The sequence below is a fragment of the Sturnus vulgaris genome, chromosome 25 (assembly GCF_052056855.1).
Source record: "Sturnus vulgaris isolate bStuVul1 chromosome 25, bStuVul1.hap1, whole genome shotgun sequence".
NCBI lineage: Eukaryota > Metazoa > Chordata > Aves > Passeriformes > Sturnidae > Sturnus > Sturnus vulgaris.
In genome coordinates, this window is record NC_142267.1 from 4,554,367 (window position 1) to 4,581,194 (window position 26,828).

Below are 26,828 nucleotides of genomic sequence, written 5' to 3' on the forward strand. Positions count from 1 at the left end.
GAAACCACAGACAGAGCAACAGTGGCTGATAAAGCCTTGACTTAATGTGAGGGAACACAAAGCAATTCAAGAAAGGATTTTTCATGTGAGCAAAAGTCACCCAGATGTAGTGAGATGTAAGGCAGCAGCTCATGGAGTTTGTTCTCTTAAGATTCTATAAGCAACAGGACAACTCTAAATCACTAAATACCTGAAGGAATAAAAAACAAAAGTACTTGTTTCTCTGGAAAACAGTGCCTGTTCTACTTTGCAGGAATTCATCCCCTTCTTATTTTGGAACAAATCCTCCAAATCTATCTCAAAGCTCTTCCCTAAAACAGCAACCACCAAATTTTCTCCACATCTTCTCCACAGAAACATTTAAACAATTCTATGAGTCAGAAGAAAAGTCTAAGAAAGTTCTGGAAAATCCCAATACAATAAAATATTTCTACAAGGAAACCAGTATTTCAATAGCAACTTAATAACTTTTAACTTATTTTCAGGAAAATCAAAACAGTGTTTATGAAGAAAGGAGGAGAATAATTTCCAAATGCAGTGGATTATTTTTTTAAAATCAGCAGTGAAATAACATTTCTTCCAGGTCACTCCTTGCTTCAAAGCCAATCCTGATCAACTGAAAAAAAAAATTGATTAATAATAGAAAGCTGCCTGGTGCCTTATTTCACTTCCCACTGTGGATTATGTAACTGAAGGCATTAACAAATTTGCTGGGAAATGCCACAACTGTGGTCTAGATATATTTTACTTTTTTAACTTGAGAAAAGCAGTCTAAGGCAGTGTGACTGAAATGCAAAAGTATGAAAAAAAATACAGAATGTTTTCAAATCCGAGTTACCAAATAACCTAAGAATTTTTACTCTGTTAAGTAACTACATACATCTCCTTTAAGCAGATGTTAGTAGCTAGAAATACAACTTATAACAACCATGAAGGCCAGATTGTTATTTTAAGTCAAATACAAAAGCCCCACAGAGATAAAGTAACAGTGTGTGCAAGGTGCTTGTAGCACCTCCAAAAGTTTATGCTAAAAACACAGAGTTTAAGGGGCTAACACAGGCAATTCAATGCTGAATTTTTAAACTTTCTGAACTACAGGCAATTAATTTCTTTATTCCTGAAATGAAGGCTTCTTTTCTCCCATTCCTAAATCCACAGGCAGCAGCAAGGCTGGGGTGAGTGATACCAATTTCCCTCGGCTGTGCTGGAGGCACAGAGCAGCTGGCCCAGGAGCTGGGGCACTGCTGGAGACGTCAAGGTGGAATTTAAAGTAATACAAGTCTCCCTTTCACAGGCCCCCATATGTGGGGGAAAAAGAAAACTTGCACTGCTCAGAAGACCTCAGATGGAAGAGTTCCTCTCCAGCAGATGCTCCCATGAGAGATAAGGACCCTTGACATCCCAAATGCTGCTTCTGAACTGGAGTTGTACAAACGTTCTTGAAAATCAATGTGGTTTGGGGAAATCAAAGTAAATTCCATTTTAAGACTTTGTTCCAGATGATCTTGATGACTTCTTCCTTCCTCCCTTGTCTTTTTCCAGTCATTGGTTAGCCTTGAGCTCCTATCTGAGTTTTACATTAAATTTACTGGAAATAGAGCTTAGATAACAATATCATTTCATGACATCCTTGCTTCTAATGTACAGCTTACACATGCCTCTGTAAGCCTCATTCCAACTCATACACAATTTTTATCACAAGCTCTTTTCTGTTTAGAAACAAACTTAAACTTAGTCCTAGCACAAACCTAATAAACTTGTGTAACTTAAAAACAGATAATTAGGGCATAATTTGACCATGATTTCCATTTGGGATGATGTCCAGATGCCAATCCAAGGCCTACCTTTTATAAACAGGATGCATATTTAAGCCACTCTCGACCTAATTATTTGGAACTACATGAGGAAGCCTAAGAAAACAAAAAAATTGCAAGGATTTCTATTATCACAGAATTTAATCAGTTTATTTTATCCCCACATTTTCCTGTTCCCCAGCAGCAATTTGACAGTGTTTCTGTAGCAGTCACACTTTCAGACAAGAGAAAAAAAAACAGTGTAACTTTCAGGATGACAGAGTTTATTTAGATGTGGGAAGCAGAAGCCTGAAGTTGCACTTTGCATTCAGCCTGATAGAAACCAAGGCACAATAATTATTTGTAACAGCCAATACCTGATTGTTAATTCAGCCACCTTCACCTCACACTGCCTCTGGGCCAGTGTCAGTTATTATGAGTATCCCTATAGCTCATGCCCTGCCTGAAAATCAAGGCACAACTAGAATAGAACCATTTAAGGCAACAAAGCTTTACAAGATTTATTAGCAATGGTTTGAGACTTTAAAACCATACTGAACAATCACCAGGGGCTGTCCAGGACACAGGTGACCCTGCTGCAGGTGCTCTGCCTGCACTACAATGGAGAAGTATTTTAGGAGTTGACACAACCGTGGCTGAGAGGTCGTTTGGTTTCACAACCCACTCCAGCTGCATTATGCAGCATGTGCTTTTGGAAGAATGAAATTAAAGACTTTTCCCCCCTGTGGAGAGCCTGAGGCACCAGGGCAGCTCCCAGGGAGGCACCCACAGCCTGGGACTGCCTGCTATGAGGGAAACCTCCAGAGACAGAAACAAGCACAGGAAAAAAGAAAACATTGTTCTCCTCTCTCCCCAAAAAAGGTTATTTTAGAGGTATTACACCCAAGCAAGGCAAGCTTTCATCCTGAGAAACATCAGTATCTTTCTTCCTTCAAAACCAGACTTTTGATCTGCCACATAACCCCTAACAGAAATGAGGTTTTAGCCTTGTTTGATCACACTTTGGAGCCTGTGCAGCAGCTTAAAGCAAATAACAGCCTGAGAAAAACACTGGATATCTTTATGTATGACCATCCCTTCTTCAAAAAAAACCCCAACACTTTAGCTACTGAAAAGTTACTTTTTTTCAGAATGACTGAGTCTGAAACCAGAGGCTTCCTGTGTTCTTTCTGAAGGAAACACTCTGTCAATGTTACTGCTCATTGCTACAAACTATTCCTGATCACTGCTACAAATTATTCCTGCCATATGCAAAGGCAGAAACACCCGGATGAGACAAAAAAAAATCCACACTATTTCTCTCAAGGACACATGAACCCAACTTGCAAATTGAACCCAAGCTTTTTAATTTCCTTAGAAGGAGAATTAATCAAAGATCTCATGCTAATGTATCTGATTGAGCAAATTTCCCTACAAGCTTAGCAGGCAGCACATTAACTGCAACCTGGGAGAAACAATGATAAATGTTTAACAAAAAATCCAAAATTTCAGAAAATGCAAAAGAAACAAAAAAACCCCTTATCTCAGCTATTGTTGGCCATGCACTGGCAGCTGCTGGCTCTGAACTGTGTAGTTAAGCAGTGATAACAGCTTGGCTCTGATAAAAATCTGTGGTGGTACCCAATTCACCAGGTTTTCCCTTTCAAGGGTTGCATTCCCACCCCCCTCAATACCTTGATTTTCTTTCTAAATCTCAAATGCACCTTAGGAACATCACACAGTGTTCCAATGTATGAAAATAAATTAGCAATAACTACCTTTTCCCTCCAGGACTCCTGAGCTGCTGTGCATGGTAGAAGGAAGATGCAGAGGATTTATTCCACCTAAGACAAGCCACAGCCAAGCCAGGCAGGAGCCATCAAACATGAACACCTGGGGACTATAAAGCAGCTCGAATGCAGAACACAAAACCAAAAAGATGCAGGAGGGAGATGGGGACCTGGAGGAAGTGCCAGGTGCCATGCTGGATGGAGTCCAAAGGAGATTCTGGATCTCGTGTCAGGGATCACTGGCAAACAGGGCAGCTCAAGGTCAGGGCGAGCAGCTCAGTGTGGACTTTGTGTCTGCCCAGGCCAGGCCAGCTCCTGGCTCAGCCACAGCTCAAATTCAGCCTGTTCTGGGAACTCAGCCTGCCTCACAGCACCTGAGCATTCCACCCTTCATTCAGACAGAGGATTCCTCCTGCAACACCCACATGTCACAGCAGTGAAAGCCTCGACTGGCTGAGCAAAGCAGCTCATTTCTAATACCTGTGAAATGGTCACCTCTCCTGATCTGCCAAGAGTTCATTACATGGATGGCAAGAACAAGGTTATTTGTCAAATGATAAGGATCTTAAACTGTTCAAACACAAGATCTAAGATGCATTAAAATTCAAAAGGGTATTTGTTTTATTGAAAATAGAATAATGATGAGTTTTATCTAATAACTACATGGTCTGTATCACTAAATCATAATACACCTCTCAAATAATGTCTTGTCTAGTCATTCCCAAGGTATTAAACTGTCACTTTGCTTTTCTGGAAAACATGTTCCTAAAGAACACACTCTATTCCCAGTTGCTGGAATTTACCAATTCTTACTTGGTTATATTTTCTTCTCGACAGGTAAGATACCAGTGTGCAATATAAGCCAAAATAAAGTTTTAAAATTTACCGATCTGTTTAGGTCACTAATGAATTGGAATTTCACAACCCTCTGGAGGAACTCCTCTCTAGCAAGTTTCTTATATTGCTATGTAATTCAAATATTACCTTATACTGACTCCCAATTTTTCACACACAAAGTTAATTCACAAAAATCTTTCTCTTCCCCTCCCTTTGTAAAATATAATTACAACTATTTATTTTTAAATTAATTACTTTTCAATAATGTTTATCATAATTTCGTTTATTTCCCCAAACCTCTCAAGTGTAGCGTTAAGAAGCTTCCCCATCCAAGGATAGAGCTGACTCTACAAAAGCAGGGATATGAGTAGAAACCATTTTGAATCCTCACTGCAGCTACTGCTACCAAATCTGCAGGAAAAAAAGTGTATATTTCTTGAAGAAAGATTGCTGTGGATTGCAAATATTAGCAGATGTTACAACAAATACTAAAATAACAGAGTAAATGCAGAGTAAAAAAATAATTCCAATGAAACCTATGAAACACAGAACTATAAAATTTCAAAATATCCAATGAATTGCCTCATCATATTACAGGTGAAACTGAAACAATTCAAATCAACTAAATACTAAGAATTTGGTCTTTCTGCTCCATGAGAAAAGAGTGTAACTCCATAAATAGATTATTCTTGGTTATTCTCAAATGCTTCATCAATATTGAGCTTGGAACTGGTATTCACTTGGTTGCTTTTTATTCAATAATTGTGTCTCGTTAAGAAACTTGTTATAAAAAGGGGGAATAGATTTACTGCTCCTAATGATGAAATCTGTAAAATCTCTAAGAGTTAAAGCACTAAACCCACAGAAGAGCACAAAATCGAAACCCAGAAACCAAATTAGTTTACTGGTATTTTTACCTATAACTTCATGAATGCAAATTAAACTTCTATGCCATGAAAAATTACCTTAGATATTATTCTGTCTGGCTTTTCTGATTTATCATATAATCAAATTCTTGCAGGTTGTTTTTCTAGCCTTTCAGGTAAATCATAGGCACACAAATTCCATTCGCTAAGATAATGCAGATTTAGGAAAAAAAACCATAATAGAGCCTGTAATTTACCAAGTGCTGCTTATATATGTGCTAAATATGCTTTTGATTATAAAACTTAGTGCTTGAATTTCAGTCTGTATTTGCTTAACCTGTGAAACACTATTCAAAATAACTGTGTAGCACTACAGTCCCCCCTCCTCAATCTCAAATAAAAAACTTACACAGTAACTGTTTTCAATATCTGACCTTGTTTCCAATGTGAGTTCCAGTCAAATGCACTAACTGTAAGATCGGGCCCTACATTTTACTTTAAAAAAATTACAATGATGCGTCTTAAAATATTATCTTTCTTCAGTTCATTTGTAACCTCCAGAGAATACCAAAATGTACATACTCCCATGCAAGAGGAATTGATACATCTGTGCTATAACTGTGAATATTTCTTTTTTATATCTACTCCCTGTAACTAAAGGCTTTGTTGTGATTTTGGCCTAAAATGTTAGTCAAAAATGTCAGTTATATAAGGCCACGCGTGGAGGCACACGCACTCTAAAAAACCCTGCTGCTGAATTAGTCATGGAAAAAATAATGGATGTCTGGTCTGACATACATATTCACAGAGGGAATAATGCGTTTATACCACCCGAAACTCTGTCCCACCCTCCCTCCTCGGCCCAAGTCAGCCACGAGCAGCCATTCCCAGCCTGCGAAATTCCGTAACCAACAGATCGGCCTAGAAACAACAAGAAATTAAAAACCGCAGGGAAATAACAGGACCGGAATTTTTCACTTGGCTCGACTGACGTCCCCCCGACCCCCGGGCCAGCCTCCCATTCCCAAAGGATCCCGGCGGCCCCGGGCCCGGCTCCCCCTTCTCCAGAGCGGGATCGCGGCGGCCCCGGGCTCCGCTCCCGCTTCCCAACAGGAGACTGCGACGGCCGCGGGCTCAGCCTCCTCTTGCCAGGCAGGGATCGGGGCGGCCCCGAGCTCGATCAGCTCCCTTCCCAAGGAGGGATCGGGGCGGCCCCAAGCTCAGCTCCTTTCCCAAGGAGGGATCGGGATGGCCCCGAGCTCAGCTCCTTTCCCAAGGAGGGATCGGGGTGGCCTCGAGCTGAGTTCCCTTACCCAAGGAAGGATCGGCATGGCCCCGAGCTCAGCTCCTTTCCCAAGGCGGGATCGGGGCGGCCCCGAGCTCAGCTCCCTTCCAAAGGAGGGATCGGGATGGCCCCGAGCTCAGCTCCTTTCCCGCGGATGGACCGGGGTGGCCCCGGACTCCGCTCCCTTTCCCAAGGAGGGATCGCGGCTGCCGCGGGCTCGGCCCCCGCCCCACGCGGGCTCGCTGCGGCTGCCGCGGCCCCGCGTGTCCCGCGGGCAGGAAGGAGCGGGACATTCCCCCTTCCCGCGCCGCTCCCGCCGCCTCTCCCAACTTTTCCAGCCACAACTTCCACGTTCCACCCGCGGCGCCGCCGGCCGGGCCGGGCCCTTCCCTCCCTCCTCTCCCGGGCTGCGGAAGGTCACGGCGGCCGCAGGCCGGGCTAAGCCGCGCGGCGGCGGCGACGGGGCCGATCCGCTCCGTACCTCTGCGGGCCTTCGGGGAGTGCCGGCGGCTGCGGGCGCTCGCTCGCTCCTCCTCGATCGCGGCCGCTATCGCCGGGTCGTCCTCGCCATTGTACCACACCAAAAGCTCCTCGCCCGCCGCGATTGGCTGCCGGGACACAACACAGGGCGGGCGGCCAATCAGCGCGCGCGTTGTTGGCGGGGCGGGGAGCGGCTGCGGAGGCGCCCACGGCGCGGCCCCCGCCGAGCCTCGAGGGCGCCGCCCCGCGCGCCCCCTGCCGGGCGGAGGGCGCAGAGCGCAGCGCCCAGCGCGCCCCGCCCCGCCCCCGGACCGCGCCGGTCACACACACAGAACAGCACGGAAACAGCCCCAAATAACCCAAAAACAACACAAAAACAACCCAAAACAACACAAAAACACTCCAAAACAACCCAAAACCAACCCAAAACACCCCAAAAACAGTCATGGATTGTAACACAGACACACACACAGAGAACAGCACGGAAACAGCCCAAAAACAACCCAAAACCAGCCCAAGAACAGCCCAAAACAACTCAAAACCAGCCCAAAACAACCCAAAACACCCCCAAAACAGTCATGGATTGTAACACAGACACACACACAGAGAACAGCACGGAAACAGCCCAGAAACAACCAAAAAATAGTCACGGATTGTAACACACATACAGACACAGAACAGCACCCAAACACCCCAAAAATACTCATGGATTGTAACACAAACACACACACACATACACAAATAACAGCACGGAAACAGCCCAAAAACAACCCAAAACACCCCAAAAATACACATGGATTGTAACAAACAGACACACAGAACAGCACGGAAACAGCACGAAAAACTGCCCAAAAACAACCCGAAAACACCCCAAAAATACGGATTGTAACACACAAACAGACACAGAACAGCACCCAAAAACACCCCAAAAATACTCATGGATTGTAACACACATACAGACACAAAACAGCACCCAAACACTCCAAAAACAACCCAAAAAGTCCTCATGGATTGTAATACACACACACACACACACCCCCTCAAGCTGAAAAAAAAAAATCATTAAAAAAAATCACCCCTTTAAAAATTCACAAGAAAACTTTGAAAAACCCCACAAAAGAGATAAGACCAAACAAAGACCAGAAGAAGACAAAAATAACACCTCAAAATAGCAAAAATAAATAACAGAAAAAAAATCGCGTTAAAGAAGATATCACAAAAAACCCCCAAAAATCACAGGAAAAAAAAATCTGAAAAATCCTGGAATGTTAAGGGGTTGGAAGGGACCCTAAAGTCCATCCAGCTCCATTTCCTGCCATGGCCAGGGCCACCTCCCACTGTCCCAGGCTGCTCCAAGCCCTGTCCAGCCTGGCCTTGGGCACTGCCAGGGATCCAGGGGCAGCCCCAGCTCTGGGCACCCTGTGCCAGGGTCTCATCACCCTCACAGGGAAAAATTTCTCATCATTGAACCTAAATTTCCCCTCTTTCTATTTGTATCCATTGCTCCTTGGCCCATCACTACAGCTCCTGACAATACAGAGATAACATCAATACAGTTATAGTCAATATTAATACAATTATATAGTTAATTATTAATACAGTCCTCGTGTTAATAATTCATACACTGTTGTTGTTATTATTATTACTTTTGGCATGAACCTTCCAGCTGTAATGTCCCAAATTGTGGTTTGCCTCAAATAGTGACATGGATTTAAATCCCAGTGCTCACTTCTATGGATATTTACTGTTAATTCTGTGCAGAGAGGAGCCAGGTTGGGACAAACATACCTACCCTTTACAAAGCATTCAATAATGCTGATTAATTATAATATAATAATAAATTACTGCTCAGACAGCCACTAGAGCTGGGATCTGGAACAAAATCTAAAGATCCAGGAAAAGACTGTCACAGTGGGTTATTGGGAAAAGAGATAATTACATGCCTAATAAATCCACTTCACCACAAAAATCAAAGGTTTGTTTGCCATTCCAAATTGATTATTTCTATTCTTTTTAATAATTTTTTTTTTAAATCACAGACTAAATTAGTCAAATGGGCATCACTGCAAATGCTACTCATACTCCCAGCACTGCCAACAAAAGAAACTCTATTGATCAGTTCATTTCATATGCTCCTTAAAATATCAGACTCAAACGAGTAAGTCTCCAAGTTGGCAAACCAAAGATTTTAACTAACTTTTTAAATCTTCCTCATTGTTTCTCCATTTCCTGAAGCATTTTACCCAAAACCAAGAAAAATTTAAATGCCTTAGCTTTAATTCCCCTCTTTCAGGGCTTAATGAACACGGGGCTGGTGGAGACCAGATCCAATTTTCAGTCTTGACATCAGAGCAAAGGGTGGCCTCGGCCTATCAGTCCCAGTCTGAAGCCAAAGGGTAATTTTGTATCAAGAAGAGAAGTAGGATTTCTTTCTTCTACAGCCCATTTCTTCGTGGGTCTCAGAGCACAGGATGAAGGTGATAATTATCACCATACCCCCCAGACACTGGAACAACAAGAGGTGCAAGATCCCAACAACTAAGGGAAGAGTGAGTTATAACATAAGCAAAGCCTATGGCTTGGCTTCCTTGACTTCCAGAGGCCTGATAGGATAAATAGTGGCAAAGTTATTTGCATGGCCTTGGAGCTGGGGAGCAGCAAGGAATGCAGCAGAGTTGTCTGATGCAAAAAAACCCCTTATCATCTAAAAAATATACAAAGCCAGACCAAAGATCTGGATGAGGTTTCAGGCAATGCAAACATAGGGTGGTAATGAGCACCTAATTTGTTGGCTGCATGGCTGGAGCTAACGTTGAACTTGATGAATTTAGTTTTATTGTGACTGCTCTAGAATCTAAATTAAGCCCTCTAACCTTGTACTTCTAAAATGAGATGCAGCAGCAGCTTCTCAACCAGACAATTAAAGCTGTTCCCTCAGCAGCAGGATGAGAGGACTGCACTGAGCAAGAGCCACTTGTACCACCACTCTTCCTCATGACAGCCTCCAGGAACAATTCCAAACCCCAACCTCCTCCAAACTATTCCCTACAGACCCTTGGTGTAGCAGTGTCAGGCTGGGACAGCCTGGCTAAAAAAGGTATGAATTGTGGAAGGCTCATTAGGTTAATTATTCCCACGCAGTTTTTTGTGCTTTTTGTTTTAACTGCAACATTTAAGTGTCCTTAATCTGAGTATTTTCTGTTCAAAAGGCTTACAGTAAGATCAAAATTTGAGAGTAATATCCTAACAAGTTACTAACCTAACCTAAGAGGTTCCAGCACAGATTGTCTAAAAATCCATTAATTGTGCACATTCAAGCACTCGAATGTGTCTGGTACAGACTGAGATGGGCATTTGCCTGCCTGACCTCATCAGAGTATCAGTTTTTCACCACAGACGTTGCATTTTACTGTGATATTGTGCTTCTGCACCTGGCTGTGGCCTCATCTCACCAAACATAACCAAAGTGAACAGTCTGACATTGACTTGTGTGAATCTTTCACACTCTATAACCCAACATTATGTTGCTCTCTCCTGTGTAACAGGGAGGATCTTCAGGTATTATAAACCTGTTGGGCAAAGCTGTGTCCCACAAGCAAATTAATTTTATTTTAATCAGGGACAGTTTCATAGCCAAGCTTCTTCAGAAGACTTTTTGAAACTGAGTTTTCACCGTATTCTACTTTTTCTAGAATTCAGGTTTTGTCCTGTGTGCAGAACAACACTGCATAGCAACTTCCTCTCATGAGCAGAGGCAGAAAGAGCTGAAACTGCACCATGAGTTTAAGTTCAGCTCTCACACAGACATCCTGGGGAAAGCAGATGCAAAGCAGCCCTCATCCCTTGAGGAAAGATGAAGAGAAGATGGAAGAGAAAAACATTTGCTTGTGCTCACTCACAAGTTCTATTCCATTCTATGACTATTCATTGAGAGCAGGGAACAGGGAAGTTGAAGCTCTACAGTTCTGAGGTGGTTCTACACCAAGCAAATTTGAACTTTGTTATCTCAGCAATGAGGCTTGGAAATCACCCTGTTTAATTTACACATTTAAAACCTAGAAAAAGCTGAAGGAAACCTTGGGAAAAATAAGACCCCATGACTATACTTTCAATGATTCAAGGTAAAGCAGAACAAAATTGCACACAAGCAACTTGAATTCTCCTTTGGGGGTAAATAAAACCTGTGCTGTTTATTTGTCAGCAAGTGGAATTCCCCTAAATTTTTGAATTATGATAAAGATCAGGAAAGAACCACGTGTTCATATCTGGGCAGGTAAATTGACAGCAGGTTTGAAATGGCAGTGTAGAGATCCTGACATTACATGCAAAGGATAAGGACATTTAAGATGTTTTTTATTACATCTTTTGTCTCAGTTAGCAGTAAGGTGTGACCAGGATAAAATTCATCATAAGTTTCAAGAGACAACAGCCAAAAGAACAAAAGGATATTCCAGTGCTGAGACAAGGTATTTGTTATTCTGTTAGCAGTGCTCAGCCCCTTTTAGCAGTACAGCTATTTCCAAAGTACAATATCATCCATCAGATAAACAAAATTTAAATATGTGAATGCTTGTCTCTGTCAGGACTGAAACTTTTGCAGAAAAGATTTAATGAGAAATTTAAAATGTCAGAGTGACTCCAGAAAGCACATATTAATGGGACTATTAGTGGGACTTTGGGCAAAGGCAGAGGAAATCCAAGATAAAGTGTCCAGAGAAATCAAGGCTGGTTACAGTCATACTGGGAGCCTGTCTCTGTGAATAAACACTGCAGAGAAGTCAGTAGCCTGGCTGGCAATAGTGAACCTCTACTTGAATGCCATTACAAAGTTCAGAAAAGGTGTTTAGAAGGTTTCTTCAATCTAGCTTGAGTGACCTAAAAGATAACATTGAACTACTGCTGTATTGTCCCATAAACTTCAAAACTGCATGGGATCAGCTCACTTTTTTATTAAGCAAATACCAGTTACTTACAGATACTGTTGGCCTCACAAGGAAATGGAAGGAACAGCAATAGTGCAAAAATAAAACTGCATATACCCCAAACAACCAAAAGTATTTTCAAAAAAACCTAAGTCAAGCTACACACACTCACTGCTAGGAGGTCTTGATCAGGGATTCAAGAAATACTTTAGAGTCACAATATTCTTAACCTAATATGCTCCACCATTATAGTTACAGCATTTTTTTTCTTGATTTGGGAGATAAAATGCTCCAGGAATTACACCCTTTTTCCTGCCTCCTCCTCACTCCCTGAACAAAACTGAAATGGTATAAAACCTTGAGAAACAGTTTCATGGAGCTACCCATAAAATTCTCTTGACAGCCAAACTTTGTCAAACAATAAAAATAATTGATTACTGCAAAAACATCCTCAGCAGAAAAAAATCTTGGTATCTACAAAAATATCAAAAAACGCTTATTTCATATACTCTGCAATTTTTAATTCTAGTTTGTATCAAATTTGGTGCTACAGCAAATCATTACCCAGTAAGACAGACTTAGTGTTGATACATTTAACAGTAAATCTAATGTCAACTGTATTGCCAGATAAGAATTTACACCAAACATGTGGTACCATCTGCAGCGTTTCCAACGCGTTTCACGAAACGTCTCAAAAGCTTTGTTTGCTATAAATACTAAGAAAAAAAAAAACAAACTTTTCTAATAAAATCACAATAAAAAAGAATCAATAAGAAAAGCTAACAAAGCAGCATTCAGACGGTGATACCTTCAAACTCTTGTAGTAAATGGTCCTGTTGATTTCCAAGGGAAAGAGATTCTGCTCCTTGCCCGAGCGAGCCCAGTTGATGTAACGCAGCCAGTTGCCCTTCTCGGGGTCGGTGGCATCCACACACATCCAGCCCAGGTTGGGGTAATACACCTGTGACACAGACAGCACACACACACAGAGGACACCTGGGTAGCCCTGGGAAGGGGTTTAACCCTTTAAGTGCGGTGGAAATAGATGCACAGCTACGCTGTGCATCTATTTCCACCGCACTTAAAGGGTTAAACCCCTTCCCGCGGCTGCGTTTGGAGGTTGCACATTTCCACCGCACTTAAAGGGTTAAACTCCTTCCCACGGCTGCGTTTGGAAGAGAACTTCAAGATCATTGAGTCCAACCCCTGACACCTCAACTGGACCGTGGCACCGAGTGCCGTATCCAGGATTTTTTTTTGGATATCCAATTCAGGGCCTGCAATCTCACCTCTGAAGGCTTTGGGCTCAAAAGCCAAAATCCTTAAAATATTTTACACTTTCTATTCAGTTTGGCAAGACTGAAATGATAATCTAGATTTTGCATTTAGTAAATTGACTGATTTTATGATATGAAGGCCACAGAGCTTTATTTTTACCACCTGATGAACTGGAAAAAGTAATTATATAGAAGCTAGAAGTATTTGCTTTATTTGGAAAGATATGGGAAAGGGTACTTTATATTTAATCTTTCTTTAGGGTATAAAAGAACATTTTAGCTTTTCAGAAATCTTGTGATCACCTTAAAAAACTGCCCATGCCAAAAAAATTCTGCATGTTCCAAGGTGCTGTGTAAATCCTTTGGTTTTTGTTCTTGGGGAAAAGGCTGACACCTGCTCCTGATTTGCAGTAAAGCAAGAAGGGGACTTGACAACTTCACAATTTTCTGATGCCAGCTGACTCTGCTTCTCTTTCAAGATGTTATACATCTCCCACTCTTCTTAAAATCCAAGTTAGATGCCCATAACAAGAGCTATCAGTGGTATTTTTCCTTCTCTGCTTTTCCAGGAGTCCAAAAATGTTGTAGCTTTTTATTTTCTGATACTTTACAAGTAATTCCAAGGCTTTTCAAACTGTTCTCCAATTTCAATCTTATGTACACTTCTACAACAGCTTAGAAAATCCCTACTTAATAAATTCAATTTTTTTGGTGCTGATAATACTGTTGATTTAATGAAATAGAATTTTATCAATAAAAGTGAAGCTTTAATAAATATACAACCATCTTAGTTTCTTCCCAAGTAAACAGAAAACATCTCCCTTACTTAAACTATTCCCAGCATGGATTTCATCAGCTGACTTTTGAAAGAATGCTCACCAGCACACCCAGCCCTTGCAATATGAGAGCATAAACAACATCCCAGGTGAGATTGCAAAAGGAATTCTTTTGGTTAAAATGGAAGAGAGGAGCCAAAGAATGCTGTGGGAGAGCTACACAGATATGGAATATATGTCTAAATGTAATTACTGATTACTTTTATATATATATATAACCCTATTATGTTTTTATATTACTTTATTATGAGTTTTCCACAAATCAAAATACTGTATTGCTTTTCTAATTTACAGAATGTAACAGTCTAATTTACAGAACACTGTTTAAAGGACTTATGCACTGTGAGAAAGAAAATAGCTCCAACTGCTCTCCATAGCATTGTGACTTTAGGGGATTCCTGTATCCACAATAAAACCCACTGAGCACAGATGTGCCAGTCATTCCAAACCAGCATTTCCCTTCCTTTTCAAACACTTGTTCTCATCTTCCCAACTGTGGCTTTTTTTACCAGTAGAAAAGGAAAATATGTTCTCTCCTCAGACACCAGAGGCATACACTGACACAACTCATCTTTTTCACAATGAGCCTCTTGTATGACAGTTCAAAATCATTAAAATTGACTGGAGATGCCAGTTTTAGAAGCCTTATTTTTTATTCAGATTAATTTGACTAGAGAAGCAGATGGAACACCTGTGGAAAAGGTTGTTCCCCAACTAGAGGGTCCATGTCCTGAACTGCTCCTACACAGCACCATCCTTCTACAAACCATCTTTTCTGACAGTTGAGATTCTGGACTGGTTTCAGGTATCAGCATATGGGACTAACTGTTGCAGTCTCATTTTAGCTGCTTTTTTCCTAACTCTAAAATCACTATTAAAGCAACACACAATTACTCTGGAATCTAACAAGGGTTCCCATTATCACCTGCATTGCAAACCAGGAAACTCTCAAACAGCTGGCTTGCAACTATCACTTCTCAACACTAACTGAAAAAATATCCACCAGGAACATTCAGCATCCAGCACTGAGAACCACAATTGTAAGGTCAATAATTTACCTGACTGATCCAATCTCCCCAAATGTTCCTGTAACAGATCAGAACTGTGATACACACAGTGGAGTTTGTGATAGCCAGAGCTCAGTGCAACAAACATTACACTTGAAAACTGTATTGCTTTTCTAAAGGGTAATTTGCATTTATGAGAATGTCCTAGATCAATTCCTGTGATAGAGGTTAACTCTAAGCTCTGTGCATGTTTTTAGTGTTTTAGGGAGTTCCATTTTTGCAAGCAAGGGGACAGAAGGACGGATGACCATTAACAGAGACTCAGCCTAAAAAATCCACGTTCCAGAACATTCTTTGCCACATTCCTCCACCCTTCCCCCCCCAACTATTAATTTTGCTAAAACCATGTCTTATGTTTGTCTTCAGAAAGACTGGAGAAGCCTTTGGAAGTGGTAAATGAACTGCCTTAAAGACACTGTAGATGGGATTCAGCTCCAGATTATGACATTTACATTTTGAAATCTACATAATATCCAAGTCTCCTGACTACCAGTGCAGCTTCCAGAGCTGCTCAGCTGCCCAGACAGCACTTGCTTCAAGGCAAGCCCAGCACAAGAAATACTGCAACACTTGAGAACTCTTACAAAAACTCCAAAAACTGGTTTTCAAAGAGCTAAATGAGGAGAGATGTGGCTTCCTCAAGAGATTCTACATCCTCCTGATTTCCTTAATTTCATAAGCAGTTGACAGCACTCAGTTGCACTCAAGAGTTCAAGCCAACAAAGATCAGCAACAACTCTTACGGGCAGCTGTGATCCACACACAGAATATAAGGAATAGAGCAATTTCAAACAATGCCAATGGTTTATAAAGCTTTTAATTCAGAATAGTTCTTCCATCCCAGTGTCTATAAATAACCTTTAGTAATGGCAGTAACAGATGGAAATTACCTTACATCAAGTTTATTTCTAAAATGTCTGGAAAAATAAAGTCTGAATAGAAAATATTGACTGGATAACAGGCACATTTTTCTATTTACAAGCTGTTTCTTACCTCCCACATGTACACATTGCTCTTAACTTGTGATCTTTTTTTCTTGTCACCAACAAATGGTCCAAACTTCTTGCCTTTCAAAATTGACTTTGTTGCCCAGACACCTGAGGAGACACATATCAGGAGTTAAAACTAATCTAAGTTATTCCAAGCAAATCTTCTATTCAAAATTCATATTCCTAAGATCATTACATGTGTCTGTCTTGGACTGGGGAGCTGTCCACTCTTCCCAAGAGGAATTATTTCAGACAAATACACCAGACATCATCTCTGCCCAGCACAGGGGGGCACCAGGCTTTCACAGTAACTCCAGTTTATGTGAGTTACTGTAAAAAAAAATAATCTTCCTTCTCTTTTCACAGCTGCAGCACTCACCAAGCCGACTCTTGTCAACAGCAGATGGGAAGAGCCTCACATCCTCAGGAAGGCCCCTCAGCACGTGCTCAGGAACATCATCCAAGGTCTCCACAGCAACAGGGGAGTCAGTTGTGGTCTGTGAGTCAAAAAGCCAACCACCATTAACAGGCAAAAGCAACTCCACAACAGGTGATCAACCCACACGAACTTCACAACCTTCTGGCTTGCAATGAAAGTAAAATTTCCAAACTCACCGCACTGAGGATAATTTCATATATTAGCAATTATTTCCCTTTTTCAAAGAATGATTCCAAGCATACTCAAACTAATCAGTCCCCCAAAACCAATCTAACGAAGGTTCTTATCTTGCCTTACGTGACAAAGTGCCCCTTGTGAGAAAGTGACTTCAGAAAAAAACTAAACTCAAAGTTTCAAAAAGTGCATACAGTTAAAAAATCTGAAAAGTTATTTGCTCTGTGGATTGAAGTGAGCATGCTGCAGTAAATTAACCAGGAGAACTTGCACTTGGGATACCCCATCCACTCTGCCACAGCCTAGCAGGATGCTCTGCCTGGAATGGGACAGTACAATGCCCCATTTCCAAACCCATCAGTGAATGGAGGGGGTTGAATAATGCTAAAACCAGGCAGACCCATCAATCCCAAAGTTAAACGTCCTGAGGGTGAGGAGAAGATGTGGCAGAGTTGACAAAACACCCGATAAAGGAATAGACAAGTGATGCTACTGATAGCCTGCCTAAAGCTGCTGAGCTGGCACAGCTGGCACAGCTGGCACAGCTGCCTGCCACTGTCCCAGGCTGCTCCCAGCCCCACCCAACCCGGCCTCGGACATTTCCAGGGATCCAGGGGCAGCCACAGCTTCTCTGAGCACCCTTGCCATGGCCTCCCACCTCTCATGGCCAATCCAAACCTACTCTCCATTCCCCTTGTGCTGTCACCACAGTTCTTGCTGATTAAAGTATGTGCATGTCAAGTTTACTGCTCTGCAACAAGAGAATAAAAGGGTTTTAATAATAATTATTTCAGTATCATAAATGTTACTCGCATTTCCTACGTCAAGTAACAGCTCAGAACTTTAGACAGCAGCTTATAATTAATACAAGAAGTTTTGAGATATTTTTATATTAAAGTTTGATAGGCAATATAAATCTAATAAATTATTTACTGTCCAGTAAGTGACTAGTTCCATTTTATGGAGCCTCCAAGGTTCAGTATTATTCTTATAGTATTACTACTACACTTGTCATAAAATAACCTGCTCCCTATTACCCACTTAGAATTAACAAAACACTATTTCTGACAGAAATTACCAGAATTTCAAAGTTACACAAATGCAAAGTTTCTTATAAAATCCATTCACATTCTGAAAGAACTGTGCTTGGTGAAAACTAAGCTTTTATTGAACCACATGCCCTAAAATAACTCCCTGCCTTCTGATATGGACCTCTAATAATTCTGCTCAGGAACAAACACTGGTGGTAATGGCAGGAACAACTCTAATATTAAGGATGTTATACTTGACTCCTGAACACAATTTTAGGAAGAGGTTAAACTAAGAAATTTTTCCAAATAAACTTTAATTTTTTTGGCAATTACTCTGGCTTGTACCTATAACCATAAAGCAGATACAATAGTAGTTTCCACATACTTAATAAACTACTGAGTAATACTCAGAGTACTTTCCAGTGAGTAGTTTTGAAATACACTGAAAGGTTACTGGACATATATTTTAAAATGCATCTCAATGTGCTACCCAATTTCATTTTTTTTCCTCTCTAAAATAAAACAGATAAAACTTCTCAGCCCTTGCTCCTCAGCACCCAGTCTTTGTCAGGGTGCTTACATTTGAAAACCCAATTTCCTGAGTGGAGTTAAAAGAACAAATCTTCTGCCAGTTTTAATTGCAACAACGATGAAAATTATAAAACTGGAGTCAGAGCAAGGTTATTCTAGTGCTGCCTTCATAAGCCTTAACAGCTGCACAGAGAGCTCCCAGAGAGCTATTTGTAGGGGAGAAAGACCCCCAAATTGGAAACCATGGAAGGGAGAGAATGCCAGAAATCCCTTCCCATGCAAGAGTGCAGACACCAGGGATAAATACTTATTCATTAGCTAGAATAGCTGAAAAGCTATTCAAAGCACAGCAAAGCTTTATTTTGCTCTTCTGACAACCAAAAGGAAAAATATTGATGAAAGCAGCCTGATTTTCAGACATCTGTTTGCCTTGAACTGATAGGCAAGAAGCCATGTCTCAGCTGAAAAAGAAACATGCTCTTCTCAGCATTTCAAAGAAACCTCAACTTCTTCCCAGTACATTACCCAGCATTTCATCTGGGGAGAAACAAGCTGGTTTTTCCCAGTGGTTTCTAACAATTTTTACACAGAAATAGAAAAGGATGGCTGACAGCTCTCAGAATGGTGCACTTGCAGTTTCAAGCTAAAAGCAGGATGGTTTTTTGGCTGGGTTTCATTTGGGGGTTTGGTTTCTTTGGAGTGATGCCTGGAAAGGCTGACCTGGGACAGAGACTAGACAGAGCAAAAGGAATAAAACAGGAATTAATTGAAAGGATCCACCTTGGGCACTGCAAGAGCCTGCCTGGGGCTACATCCAAATCAAGCCCAAGATGGATCCCAGTCATGAGTTTTTACACTTTTTAAAGTTTTGGTTCATCTACATATTGGGGTCAGTTGTCCAACCACAGCCCCAGTTTATGAAGTCTCAGCCCCCTGGCTTGCCCCCCTCTCCCTTGCCATTGTTTCTGCTTTCTGGGTTCCAGTTGTCCTTGATTCTCTAGCTGGGAAGGGACTGTTCTGTCTAATTACTCTGTGAAGAGAATTTCCTAACACCTAATATGAAGTTTCAGAATTACACACCAAGCAGCAGAGAATATAAAAAATAGAAAAGCTAAAATCCAAGGCATCAGAAGAGTGAGTGTTGGTTTTGGTTTGGTGTTTTGATGAGCAGCTGAAAATCTCAAATCTCAACCCTGCAAATAAATTTTAACCTATCAGAACACACTCACCTGATTCAGACTGAAGTGTACATCACTGTGAAACATCTTTGATTTTCCTAGTTTATTCCTTAATAGTCACACCTTTTAACTGCAAATATCCCCAAACTGTTCTACCATTTAAGAAGTGTATTTGTATGGAGTAGCATACAATCAGAAATTTATTGTGCATCTACCGACCTAAATCAGAGCTTAGCAGGACATTCAGAGAACACAACACTCAGACTCATCCAGCACTTTTATATCAATGGATTTCACAAGTACTAGAAAACTGGACATGGCCTTTACAAACAATACATTTCACACCTCAAATGAATGGTAATAAGCAATCAAATTCAAAACAGTGAAATTAACAATTTAGTTCAGTTAAATCAGTGCAATCTCTTTTTATTTGCAATTTAGATGTAGCTACTTGAAACACTTTCCAGATCACAACTTGTCCCCAAGCAATGTCTGCCTACCAAAAAGAAATACTGTATTTCAATCACTTTTCTACCAAGACTTAACAATCACATTTATTCTTCTGTTTAGAAAATTCAGCTCTTGATAAGGGTAGTGCACTTGTGCATGTCCTACAGCCAAACTTTTGCATTTATCTAAAGCCTTAACACAGTATTATTCACTCCTTCCAAGGCTGCAATTTAGAATACAAAAACACCTAACGCTTATTTTACTTTTGAGCATTTTACTCTGAAGTTCATCAGAAAATTACATTCTGGCATTTAAATCAGCCACTATGAAGTGACTTTAGAACAATGCCAAAGGATCACTTGACGGCTGAAGTGGTGCCTTAACTGAAACAATCTTTTCCTGCTTGCATCAAATCCAGAGTCCAGACACTCTTAGAGTACCTTTTACTGCATTAAGCAACTTTTCACACCACTTTCAACATAATTGTATTCATGAATCAACCACAGATTAGTTTATACGGTTACAAACAGTATTTAAGCAGGGTACAAAAGGCACCTGCAACAAGATATTTACAGGTGATAAAAGATTAGAGTGAAAAGGAAAGGAAGCATCCTGAACAGTGCAATAAATGACAGCCAGCCAGTTAGTGCCATGTTAGGGTGGAAAGAGGATTAGGATAAATGAGAAGATAAAGGAAAGGATGCCACTGAAGAGGGAGGAAGGGAGGAAGTGGCAGGGAAGTTACAAGAAGCAGCTGAGGAAGGGCAGCTGAGGCAGCTAGCACAGAAAAGCAGACAGGGCTCTCCCTGTCCAGGCTTACCTGGCTACCCCTCTTTGCCACAATTTCACACAATTTGTATGCTTGAAAATTAAAGATGTATTGGAAATATCTGAAATAATCATTGAAAAATTTAGCAGGAATGGGGGGAGGAAGTTTCAGTACAAGTGCAGGTGTGCTTTGTTCCTGTATTCCTCAGCACTTCCTGAGTAACTGCCCATGCTGTTTACCCAGCACAACCCAAATTCCTCCTACTCTGTCTTACTGCACTCTGACATAATGCTACCAATCAAACCCCATGCGTGCTTGGAGTTTTTAAAATAAATTATTCAGCTATACTGATGAACTAATTTACATATTAGAGGAAGATCTCTTTTTAAAAGATGGCACATACTGCCTATCCTGAGACAGCAATCTTCCAAGAAACCCAAAAACATGAACTCCAACTACAGATGGGGCTTTTTTAATCCTTCTTCTCCTTACAACAAGAATGCCATATTAAATAATTTAAGAAAAGGTTTTCCTTCACTACTTCAAGATTAAAACTAACACAAAACTACCAGTCTTTTCATATAAATCAAATCAACACCAGCCCAGTTAGTTTCATGGTCACCAAAGTCACACCAAAAGCAGAGACAAGCAGAATGAAAGAAATATGAGAACACTTGAAAGATCTTTGGCATCAGGCAAAAAACATTTCTTATACAGACCTGGCACTACAACTTGCCAACAGTGAATGAAATGACAAGGGCACTGCAAGAAAAAAACACCACAGGGTTGATGCTAAATACACACTTAATATGAATGGTCAGTGAACAATTAAAAGCCATATGGGCTCCACAAGCTTTGGAAACCAAAGGTGAAAGCCAGAAACACCAAGAAGTCCCTGAGGAAGTCTCATCTCACCCTTCAACTGTAAGATGACACACATCACAGCATGGCATAAATGAGATCAGCAGTTCCCATCAGAAAAATGAGGACTTTTGATACAGCACAGAAATCTGACTTAATTCTAGAAACAAATCATGGTTGTTATAGATAGGTAATGTGACTGACTGGCTCGAAGAAACCCTAAGTTTCTTTTCCTTTTTCCATTGTCCTCACTCACATCAACAGATCCTATTATGACTCATCCAAAAATCAAATTCAACATAAGAGAGGCATGACTGGATCATCAAAATCGCAAATGAAGGTTAATTGCTTGAGCCAAATGAGTTATATAAAAAGGAAAGGGGGGTTTGTTATAGATAGTTAATGTGATGGATTGGCTCTAGCAATTAAGGGATGAATATTGTGTGCATGTTAAGAGAAGTTTTATTGATGTACAGTTATGTTATTGTGATTTGGTGTCTCTGTTCTCCCCACAGTCCCCTTCCCCTCCCTCGGTATTGCTGCCACCAGACAGCCTTGGGTGTGAGAGAGTCACACAGGGAGGGAGGGTGTGCCCATGTGCCCCCTGCATGGGAGGGGACAGCCTGCTGCTGGGGGGACACGGTGTGACAACACCTCAAGCTGCAAGAAAGGAGTCTCCAATAAAAAATGGCAAGGAAGAGTTGACTGACAGACTTTGGGAGGAGCCAGGGCTGGCTCATGCAACACCAGGGCTACAAAAGGCAGAGCAGCCATTTTACAGATGAGCAATGGCACATGGTCATACACTCCCAGTGCTTCCTCTCTTTCCTTATTCAGCCCTTTGCTGGATTTGTTAAGGTTTAACAAACCTTGGGAATTTTAAAAGTGAGGCTGTTTCTTCTCACAGGGTGTGGGAACACAACAGACAGGACACGAGGGGACATGGGCACACACGTGGGAAGGAAGCAGCCAATAGTAATAATTACAGATTAGGAGCTACACTTCTGAGAGTTTTAGCAGAATCCAAACCTTACTGGAATGACTAATAAGGATTATTCCTCGAGCAGACAGAGCAATAGGCTGCTGGCTTCATGCCACTGAGTGCATCAAGACAACTCTTAGAGGCCAAAAAATTTCAATTCTCAATAGAAATTTTGAAGCAGCAGTTAATCCTGCCCCCCAAAACAAACTAGTAATGTTTAAAAGTGTGCTAATCCAAATGTAATTTCTATTTTATATATATAATCCATATTTGTCTATAGATATAATACAAGTATGCTTTTTCATAATATATATTTCAACACTCTGATAGAGATTATATTTTGCTTTTTACCTTTTTAATAGTACAAATATATTGAAGACTTTTTACTTTAAATCAGAGGAAAAAAGCAACAGTAAACATCCCACCAACCCATTCCATGCTGTCATTACTTATGCATATACCTCTGTGACTTCACAGAAAAGACACTTCAGCAAATGCTAACTGCACTCAGGCCTGCTGCTGCTCAAATAAGGATAATAAAAGCACACATCAGCTACAGACATTGAATTATACAAAGCAGTTTATACAACTGTGTAAAGCTTCTGTTCATGGCTGAGTTTTTCAGCAAAGTAAAAATGCCTTTCCTGCAGTCAGATACCCTATGGTCACAGTCCCATGCCAAAGTGGCTTGGTAAGATCAGGCAGAGAGAGGAGGAGCTGTGAGAAGAATTTGAGGCAACATGTACTTTTTCTAAATCTCTAAGTAACACAATTGTGTGTGACAGACAAACTGATGGACAATTCCTACTTGGATACACACATGCAGAATAAAATGCTGCAGTTGGTGCTGATTAGAACAACACCCTCCAGTCAGGATACTCGTGATGCACACAGCAAAGTGCTGCTCCACAAAGGAAATGTGATTTCCACTTGGTTCTAGGAGAAACACTTCAGATTTCAGAAGTGTGGCATTTTCCAATCAGTCATTTTGTGGCAGATTGTTTACTGCACATTTGAAAAAGGAATGTGATTACAAAAAGATTTTAAAAAATTGAAGTCTTCAATTTTCAAACCACTTTTATAAGGAACTGAATTATTATGTACAGCTTCAGGAGGAAATAGAATTTTCTGGAGCAGCGTTCTTAGAAGAGGTGCCAGGAGTAATAACTTCCACACTGCTAAAGGAAATTCACAAAAACCTCGAATCCATGAAATAACAGACATCTCAGAAACATACATGCTGTAGAATGGATAATTATGAAATTTAATGAGGCCAAAGATTTTAAAGAACGTTTTTTAGTGGATGATTTACTTTTCTTATTAATAATTAACTGTGCTAAGCATTTTGATAAAGTCTTACAATTCTACTCACCTGGTTCATTTTGAATTCCTGTTGTGTTCTGAAAAGATATAACAAAGAAACTCCTTTGATTACATGAACCTACAAAGAAAAACAGACAATTGTAATATGTGCCTATGTACAACTCACATTGAACTGAAGCACACACAGAGCTGTAGTTTCTCTTCCTAAATTTTCTGTAGAAAAGGAGCATTTTGCTTTAGAAAAAAACTCTGCTCCAAGCTACAGTTTTGTTATTACAGCTCAAATGTGTCTGAATAATCTCAAAATGGATATTTCACATGAATCTTTTTCCTGCTTTAAATGATGATGTAACAGATGTGCTCAGGTAAGGCTGTTCCATTTGCTTTTCAAAGTAAGTTCGTTTGCTCAAGACTGAGTACTTTTAAGAACTTAAGAAGTCAGATCTCCATAGAATTTTATATCAAAGCATTATGGAAGGCCCTATGTGGTTTTCAAATTTAGAAAATGCATGTATTGAGTCCCTACTCTTCTATATTGGAAACAGAAAAATATTCCTTGAATTGAGCTGTAATGAGGTATTTTATTACACTAATGCATTTTACATTCCTTTTTCATAAAAGCCTGAAATTTCAAAAGGTATCTGACAAAAATCCCTAGTTAAAATAGGCATCAAATTTGGAAACTCCCAGCTTGAGAGAAAATTAATCAGAATGATGCCATGTCTAAGGGTCGAGATTAACTCACTTCCTTTCTTTGTGAATGTATAAAAAACAGCTTTTTTGCAAATTAGGCCATAAACACTTTTAGTCCCATTGTCATACAAAATTTTCAATAAATTAACATCCCCCATTTTTGAAAATTAACTGGTCCCTCATCACTTAAAGCACTTTATTCATCTACTGCTGTTTCTCCCCTGTCTTTAGTTTTCCAACTGTAACAATGATCAACTGCATTTTTTACTAAGTATTCTGCATAAGTACTAATATTTAATTTAAAATATGCCCAAGCAAAATCTACTCCAAATAAATTTCACATAATCCCTCACATCTATGCACTGAAAGAATTCTTAATGCTGTGCAAAAGTGACAACACTGCCAAGCATCATTCAAATGTTACACTGCTTAAGAAATCCAGAAGAAAAGGAAAAACGTCCTTGGAAATGGTATTTGTGTTGTAACAGCTCTTCCAGGATTAACTCCTTTTGTCCCAGAGTTTCCATACTACACGAGCATTTAAACAAAGAGCTGAAACATCTGTATTTCTGTTCCACTTTTGCAAGTGATTCTGAGGGATTTAAAGTTTGCCAGCAGAGAAGACTTCTGGGCTAAGGAGCTCCATGCGAACAGCTTGTACACATCCAAAGGAAAGCATTCCTTCTGGAATGCAGCATTACTAACATGCTGGCTTATTTCACTACTGCAGTCACTATAAACATCTGTACTGAAGCTGGGGCCTGAGCATCAGGGAAAATCCAGCAATCTTATTCATTGTTCATTGTGACAAAACCCCTGCACCGTTTTATAAATGAAATCATTTGTGTAGCAGGAGAGGCGTTCAATAATTTCCTGGTATGAAACCAAATTTACTTTTAGTATCAAATGTCTCATTTTTCTATCCTGTTAGAATATTTTTATCCAGTTATTCACACAAAGTCAAGAAAAGCCAGAATATCTTCTGTAGCACAGCCTGAGGAGCACCAGGCTGTGGCTGGCACGAGTTTATGCTGTTACACAAACCTGAGTTTCTGTTGGTACTGTCTCCACCTGCCCAATTCTGCCTTTTCTCCTCCCTTTTACCCAAAGATCATCGTTCCCTCCATGCCACAGGCTCAGCTGCTCACATGATCACTTCTGATCACAAATCTGGATTTTGAAAAGCAGACAAAATCTATACTAATTCGAAAATACTTTGCTTAGAATTAACTGTTAACAAAGAATGTTCAAAACAAAAACAATGGTATTTTTACAAACTTTGTAAATATTTCATACAACTGGTTGTATCCAAACTTCTCGATGGTATTTCTTAGGAGATGATAACACATCTTAATGAACTGATGTAGTTAAACATTCACACAACACAGTTTAAGCAGATTCCTAACAGACTGTACTACTCTATATTCTTTCTACCAATTAGCAGTGGAACCACTTGAGAATAAAACACAATTAGGTGAGAAATTAAATTTGTAGTAAACCAAAAGCTTTAACAAGTATTTTCAAAGCTATTAATTTAAAATACACACTTCATATTAAAATTTTATACCTGCAGTTCTGCTTTTTTTTTCTATCTCTTCCACATTACTTACTTTGTTAACAGTGGAAACTATGTGGAAAGCAAGATTAATTGCACTGGAAAAGAAATAAAATTAATAGTGTACAGTCTTGTGTGCAGCCACTAGTTTTCTTTCTACCTAAAACAAAATGTAAGAACAGAAGTATCTGTAACAGTAAACTTGGGGTTGAACTCTGGTAAACAGAGTTCAACAAACTCAAGAAAATATGAAAGAATTCTACAGCTGCTGCCCAAACATTAGCTCCCAGCACGATCAGTGAGCACCAACCAGGTTTTTACTCTCATCACTGCAAGCAGGAACAAGCCCTGACTCCCTACAGAAATGAATTCCCAGCTGCACAACCAGGTCCTACGCAGGATTTCCCAGAAAAGCCCCAAAGAAAACCTTGCTGCTCTGCTGTGTCATCAGGGGAAGCTGTCATCAATTAAAGGCACAGTGGTGGCCCCATTAAATCACTTTTAAGGTTAGCAATAGTCAACAATTGCATTAGTGCTTTGAAAAAGTCACTCCACAGCTTTATCAAATACAGTAACAAGAATATTCATCCAAACTCTACAGCAACATAACCCAACCTATTCAAGACCTGGATTATGTTAATAACATTTACCACAGTGAACTTCAGCACTCACTGACAGCCCTAAGAAATGAACAATAAAG

The 26,828-nt window shown here is 40.3% G+C and overlaps 1 protein-coding gene across 2 annotated transcripts in view; it reads right to left on the reverse strand.

Moving 5' to 3' along the window:
- PRDM2 (PR/SET domain 2) overlaps positions 1 to 26,828 on the reverse strand; it is a 65,199-nt gene that overhangs the window by 34,489 nt on the left and 3,882 nt on the right. For both annotated transcript variants that reach the window (XM_088178823.1, XM_088178824.1), the window contains exons 2-6: positions 23,930 to 23,998; positions 16,522 to 16,639; positions 16,147 to 16,250; positions 12,782 to 12,934; positions 7,053 to 7,179 (exon numbers count right to left, since the gene is read on the reverse strand). In XM_088178823.1, the coding sequence (XP_088034949.1) occupies positions 7,053 to 7,179; positions 12,782 to 12,934; positions 16,147 to 16,250; positions 16,522 to 16,639; positions 23,930 to 23,938 (511 nt within the window). In that variant the 5' untranslated portion in view covers positions 23,939 to 23,998. The remainder of the gene's footprint in view (positions 1 to 7,052; positions 7,180 to 12,781; positions 12,935 to 16,146; positions 16,251 to 16,521; positions 16,640 to 23,929; positions 23,999 to 26,828) is intronic.